This window comes from Ctenocephalides felis, unplaced genomic scaffold (genome assembly GCF_003426905.1).
Source record: "Ctenocephalides felis isolate EL2017-DRISC unplaced genomic scaffold, ASM342690v1 CF-g0.4_SCAFFOLD_01170, whole genome shotgun sequence".
NCBI lineage: Eukaryota > Metazoa > Arthropoda > Insecta > Siphonaptera > Pulicidae > Ctenocephalides > Ctenocephalides felis.
Window position 1 is genome coordinate 58,337,896 of NW_020537324.1, and position 6,285 is coordinate 58,344,180.

The 6,285-nt window shown below is 28.1% G+C and overlaps 2 protein-coding genes across 2 annotated transcripts; both read left to right on the forward strand.

The window, feature by feature from the left end:
• Nucleotides 1–498: 498 nt before the first annotated feature.
• Nucleotides 499–2,783, forward strand: LOC113367443 (eukaryotic translation initiation factor 4E-binding protein Mextli-like). The gene is made up of 4 exons (XM_026609052.1): nucleotides 499–577; nucleotides 637–946; nucleotides 1,591–1,779; nucleotides 2,697–2,783. Exons 2-4 carry the CDS (start codon nucleotides 800–802, stop codon nucleotides 2,781–2,783), a joined length of 423 nt encoding a protein of 140 aa, XP_026464837.1. The 5' UTR covers nucleotides 499–577; nucleotides 637–799.
• Nucleotides 2,784–2,990: 207 nt separating this feature from the next.
• Nucleotides 2,991–5,650, forward strand: LOC113367445. Its single transcript, XM_026609053.1, has 3 exons — nucleotides 2,991–3,191; nucleotides 3,392–3,524; nucleotides 5,553–5,650. The coding sequence occupies exons 1-3, from the start codon at nucleotides 2,991–2,993 to the stop codon at nucleotides 5,648–5,650; spliced, it is 432 nt and encodes a 143-aa protein (XP_026464838.1).
• Nucleotides 5,651–6,285: the final 635 nt, after the last annotated feature.

Here is a 6,285-nt window from a genome sequence, read left to right on the forward strand (position 1 = left end):
TAGCTTAACATTTAGGTTGCCAACCAATGAAAAAGGAGTTCCAGATTCCTATAATTGCGTTGCAATATTTGTACAGATGCACCAACAGTATAAGCATAAGTATTGTTTATATTGTTTTCTTTTTTGATATACCTGCATTTTCACTGTTTGGTTTTGGCGATACGTTTTATTTTATTTCCATTACATTGACAGACTTGCAATTCGGGTCACTCACGAATTGCTAAGTTTTTCATTTATTTTCGCTGGTCGTTCTTCAAAAAATTATAGTCTTCGTGTTTTAGGTAAGTTAAGATTTACTTGAGAGCTTTTGTTATACAAAAATAATAATTGATTTGTTTTATTACAGGATTTAAACACACGGCAAGACATATTGTAGAACGCCAGCGAATTTGGGTTATAGTTCACTCATCAAAGTAAGCGTATCCACAAACAAAAGTAATCTCAAATTAAGCGATTTAAAAATAATATCTGTATTTTAATGGCTAACATCACAAAAATCGTAAAAACATCGAGCCACCACGGCCTTTGAAATCAGCTCAAAAATCTACTATGAGCACACAGGATAATCAAGTGACAGGTAATGGTATGCAAGTCATTCTAGTACTATTTATTCTAATGCTATTTATTTTTCATTAGATGAATATCTTATATCATTTGCTGAAACACTATCGAACACTATATTAACGAATCCTACGGATCAAAGTTCACTTTGTGAGTTGATGTGGCTGAGTAATCAACTAAAGTTGCGTGGCCCCATATTAGAAGTGAATTATGGAGATTCTCTGGATAAAATATTTTTATGTTTCGAAACGTATTACAATTCGATAATCTGAATTATAATATTCGCTTGCCTTTATTGCAATTGGTAGAATTAAGAGCAAACCGATGGAAATGTACAGATGGAGTTAATTCTTATTATCGGCCTAAAGTTTCAAAAATTCAAGAGGTAAGATGTATTATTAGTTAGTCATAATCCATTTTATAGCTTCTGTCAAAGTAGTCACATTTTTACTAATGAGTTTCAAAACCTGGTGTATGTAATTCTTTTTATTATTTAATGAATGCTATAATATATTATACATTATGTTTTACCCTATTGTCATAAAATATTGTTATATGACACGAATTAATCTATTTTTATCCTACTGACACAACACAATAGTTGGAAGTTTTCAAGTTTTTAGATATAAATTATTCTATGTAAATCTTCTATATTTTTCTGAAAATATAACTAAAGTAAATAAAATTTATAGTTTCACCTAATATTTTGTTTGAAGTACAATTTTAGCTGAAAGTGCATGTTAAATGACGAACTTGTTTATACTACTAATTTATATAATACGAATGTCCAAGAAACATAAGCATAGATAAGAGAAATAAATTAAATATAGAAAGATTCATTAAATGATTTTAAGTGCCTCTAAACAATTGTAAAATTTTATTAATGCTTTATCTTTTGCTACTGTAATTACCTATATCTAATCAAATAATTTAAATGTGACATTCTGCTTAAGTTAAATCAGGAATTTAATATTTATGCTTATTGTTATAGTTATTAATATTTATTAAATATATATCTGTTTAATTCAGACATCACCTATAGAGCCAGTAATTCTCAGTACTTCACCAGAACCATTTAGCAATATAGCTCCTGGTCAGCAATTATTAGAACAAGGTGAAGTAGTACGAGCTTCTGGAAAATATAATAAACCCACAAAGATACAGGGCAAGAATTATTTTAAAGATGAAGTTGTAATAAGAAATGCAGATTCGGGAAAGGTAAATTGATTTATATTAAATGTTTTGTTTTAACTTCATTTTTATCTACAAATTCTCATTATAATTTTTGATGAATTATCATCATAATTATTATTAATTTATTTGATTACAATTAGTTTTTTTTTATGCATATGGGGTATTATATAATCTGACAATAAGCAAATTATGTGACATGATATAAAATAGAAAGTATTTATAAAATTGTTTGTGCTATTTTCTCAAGGTGCCACATAGTTTCTATAATTGTTTGTAGGCTTGTATTCTATTAGTTACGATCTGTTTATCTATCCTTGGATATTTTTGTTTAATTATTTCTATTTACTATTTGTCCTTGTTACTATATTTTACTTGGGTATATTTCTCTAATTAAGAAGCTGTTGTTTTATTTGATGAAAGATATATTCGAAATTATATAACTTACGAATAATGAATTTAGTGTGTGAATTATTTTGTAGTAATGGGAATCAAAGGAGAAGAGTCCATATGATTGAAGAATTAAGTGAGACGATAATTTCCTTTCAAAGAGGTAATTTTGATGTGGTGTTAACGCAAGGAATTCAGCATTTACTAATTGCTTGTTTAATTAATTATATTTTATGTAACATTTATTTTCATCTGTATATTTTCATATATTTATTACATTTTTGAATAAATGTAATTGAGGATTATAATATAGTTTTGCAATGACATTAATACTTGCATCTTATTTAAATAGGTTTATTATTTGGTTTAAACGTTTGTAATCAACTACTATTCTTAAAACATCATATCATTTAATTGCATGTGGTGGTAGTTAATTTTATGATGAGTCATAATAAAAAATAAAAATAGAAGCAGATTTGATGGGAATGAGCAGAATGCCAGCGCTAACATTAACTGTTATTCTTAATATTTCCTTTTTTATAATTCTAAATAAGAAATTGTGCAATTCTTTTGCAGTTAATCCAGGAGCGAAAGAAAGACTAGTCCAGATTACAGGACCATCAGAGGAAAAAATTAAGTGAGTTGTTATAATATATATATATATATATATATATATATATATATATATATATATAACTATATTAATTTCAATAATATTTATATCTTCTGCTGGGTTTGAATAAATATATATTTTTTAAGAATGTAGTTAATTACAATTTTTGTAGCTATGGCAAGCAATTGATAGAAGAAACGATTCGCCGCAATGCATCTCCTGTCCGATCACCTGAATGTATTGCACACTTGGAGGCGGTGATTATGAACCTGATCCGGATGTAAGAAATTCCATTATGGCTAATCAGGATGACAATACTTATGAATATTCACGAAATCGTTCTGCTAGTGAATGTGCACCTGAGGAATTTAAATACTCTGTTATTATCGGAAATGAAGTTATCAAAATCACAGGAACATGTCTCAATTATGTTACTGTAAGTTTTTTTTTTTTTTTGATAAATCAGGAAAAATATGTGAATATGATAAAAGTATAAAAGTAATAGCCTTACTAGGAAAGTAGTAGTTGATGTTCAGATAGATTTTAATACTATTTTTTTTTTTGACATTTTTTTTATTTTAATCTGTTATTTATAAAAATCAATCATAATGAATACAAATGTATTTTATATTATAGGCTGCCAAATTAGAGCTGGATAAATTCTTTTCTAATACATATTTTGAAACTGCAAATAAAAATAATGTAGAAAATGGCGAAGTTTTCCTTACTGCCAAATCTGATATGATAGATGAAATTACTGATGGCTTTGGTAAGTTTTCTTATATACATTTTTTTCTGATAATGTTTATGTTAATGAATGGAAATTCAGGGGTCTAAATTCAAAAATTATTACTAGTTGTAAGTAGCATTTTATTTCAACACAACTTGCATGAACTTCCTGTTATGTATACATTATCAACTTAATCAATGAAAATTGAGATTCAACTATTTACATGAAATATTTATAAACAAATAATTAATAGGATTTCCAATTAATGTCTTTTAAACATAATTACAATACATGCAGTTGTTAAATTAAGTTATTTAGCATATTTTTTTTAATTTATTTTGTGTTATAAAAGTGTATTTTATCAAAGTGTGGTCGTCAACTGTAATCAATAAGTACGACGAAACGCCATAGAACTTACATATGCCATAGATTCTGATTAGAATCGCTAAAGCTCACTGCGAAATTTTATACTTCGATGAATTTTTATAACTCAACCACTTATTGTAGGTCTACAATATTTGAATGTTATTTCAGACTACAAAATTCATTGATTTACCAAAAGTCTTGTTTTATCAAGATTATTATAAAAAGAAATTCCACATTACGAAGAAACGGCCCGGTCGATCTTTACCAAAAACTAATAATCGCGTTTTCCAGCTTATATCTTCTTTCGAAATCTTTGAATTTAATCAATCAGGCTCGGCTGATTGTGATAAACGTTAATCCTTATTCATCTGCATTGAATGGTTTTGAAATTTTTTAAATCAGTCTAGCCGTTTTGGGAAAACGCAATTCAGTTTATATAATTTTTATAAATATTAGACAATGTTACAATATTATAATAATCTATTTGAAAACATTTCAAATTCCTACAGTAAGCTCAGTTCCAGCAATTTGCCTTAAGGCACGATGCCATACACCACTAGTTTTTCATTTTGTTTTGTTGGAAATAAATGTACTCACGTTAGTTTTCTCTGTATTTATTATTTTGTTTTCCGTTAGCCACGGTGTATGGGACTTTAAATCACCGTTTATTTTTTGTTCCAGTTAGGATGTTAATATGAATCAAATATAATAGTGGTTCTAGAACAGTTCCTTGTGGTATTCCGCTTGTTAAGGCGCGAAGCTTAAAAAGTGACTTCGACGTCTAACTGGGTGTTGTCGATTTATTTATCCTAACCACTACACTTTTAAATTTGTTCTATAATTGAACTCTTGGTGTGATCGGTGATTATTTAAATAAAATGCGACGTTTGATATTAATATGTTTATTATAAAAAAATATGATGAATATAATGGCATCAAATGTTTGGTGTTTCTATACTGAGCTCTAAACTTATACTAAATAAAAATTATTAAAAATTAACATTAACAATATTAGCCCCGCCCGTAAGAGGCTGGTTACATTAATTTATAAATCTGAGGGGAATGATTTCTTAGACTTATTTCAAGTCATTTTGCAGACACATAAAAAACTATCGACGCGGATGTAGACGGTCCAGACACATAAATTAAGCTCAAAAATTAAAATATCTTATATTACTAGCATTTGTACTTAAAGTGTGAAAGACATGCAGACGACGGTCCGCGTGGCCTGGCGACTGTCCGTCGTATCGAAATACGAGACGATGCGACATCCTTACAAAAAAAAAAACAGTTCAGGTTACCTCCATTGGGAAACCTTAACACCGCTTTTAACCATTTTCTTATCGGATTTTTTTTTTGAAACATAGACTTTCCTTGGTGAAGTTAAAAAGTGAAAGTTAGTTTTTTACCTCGATATATTTTTGATTTTGCAAAGATATTTCATAATTTAGTTGAAGCAAGAATCTCGTGGTTAAAATCATTTCGATACTCTAGATCAGCGGTTGGGAAACTTTTTAATCATTACCCCAAAATATTTTTGTCTAAGATGACATTACCCCTATGGCGAAGAGAGATTTCCCACATACTCCGGAGCGATTACAGTAATTTACCACTTTCCCGACCACTGCTCTAGATAACTAGAACTAAATTGTAATATCATTTTATTAATAAACTTATTAATCATTTTAATTTTTTATGTAGGAAATGGATTTACTATTTCCGAAGAAGCGCCAAGCAAACCCATTGAAAGAAGAAAATATTTTCATAGAAAGTCCTCGAGTTTAAGACTATCCAGGTGAATAAATTACTTTTAAGTGAATTTGATTACACTATAACTGTTTATAAATTATATAATATTTGATAATCTCATACAAATCTCTTGTGATGAAAATTATTGTACAGTCGGAAATAGACTATATTATGGACGTTATGTGTGTAAAATATATGAATTAAATTGAAATTAATGACAAATCTATTTCAATACATTACATTAGGCGTTGAATTTTCATGATATTTTAAAATGCATATATACCATTTTTTTATTCTACTTAAATATGATGATTTTCAATATTATGATTTGAAGCACTTTGAAGTTTATAATTCTCAGTTATTGAATATATTATGTAGTTTGCATATGTTTCAATTATTACCTCGTTATTTCTTTGTGATCAGTATAAATAGTAACTTCTTCAAGAGTTATTTTATAATATAATTGTTGTTACAGAACCAAGCGTCAATAATGGACTTCATAAATATAGTCATGAGACTTTAGTAAATCTTTCCAAAACTCCTCTCTCTCGAATTGCGCCTAAAAGTTTAGATGTGATGTCTCAAAACAATATTAATCGCGCAACTAAGGTAAACGTAGAAGAATTATTGAGAAAAACTGCTTATACCTTTGAAAATAACAACTATATTATTTCGCATTCAAATA

Coding starts and splice junctions, on each gene's coding strand:
- LOC113367443 (XM_026609052.1), top strand. CDS start 800: ATGTTTCGAAACGTATTACAATTCGATAATCTGAATTATAATATTCGC. Junction 947..1,590: donor AAGTTTCAAAAATTCAAGAG/GTAAGATGTATT, acceptor TGTTTAATTCAG/ACATCACCTATAGAGCCAGT. Junction 1,780..2,696: donor GAAATGCAGATTCGGGAAAG/GTAAATTGATTT, acceptor ATTCTAAATAAG/AAATTGTGCAATTCTTTTGC.
- LOC113367445 (XM_026609053.1), top strand. CDS start 2,991: ATGTATTGCACACTTGGAGGCGGTGATTATGAACCTGATCCGGATGTA. Junction 3,192..3,391: donor CATGTCTCAATTATGTTACT/GTAAGTTTTTTT, acceptor TTTATATTATAG/GCTGCCAAATTAGAGCTGGA. Junction 3,525..5,552: donor TGAAATTACTGATGGCTTTG/GTAAGTTTTCTT, acceptor TTTTTTATGTAG/GAAATGGATTTACTATTTCC.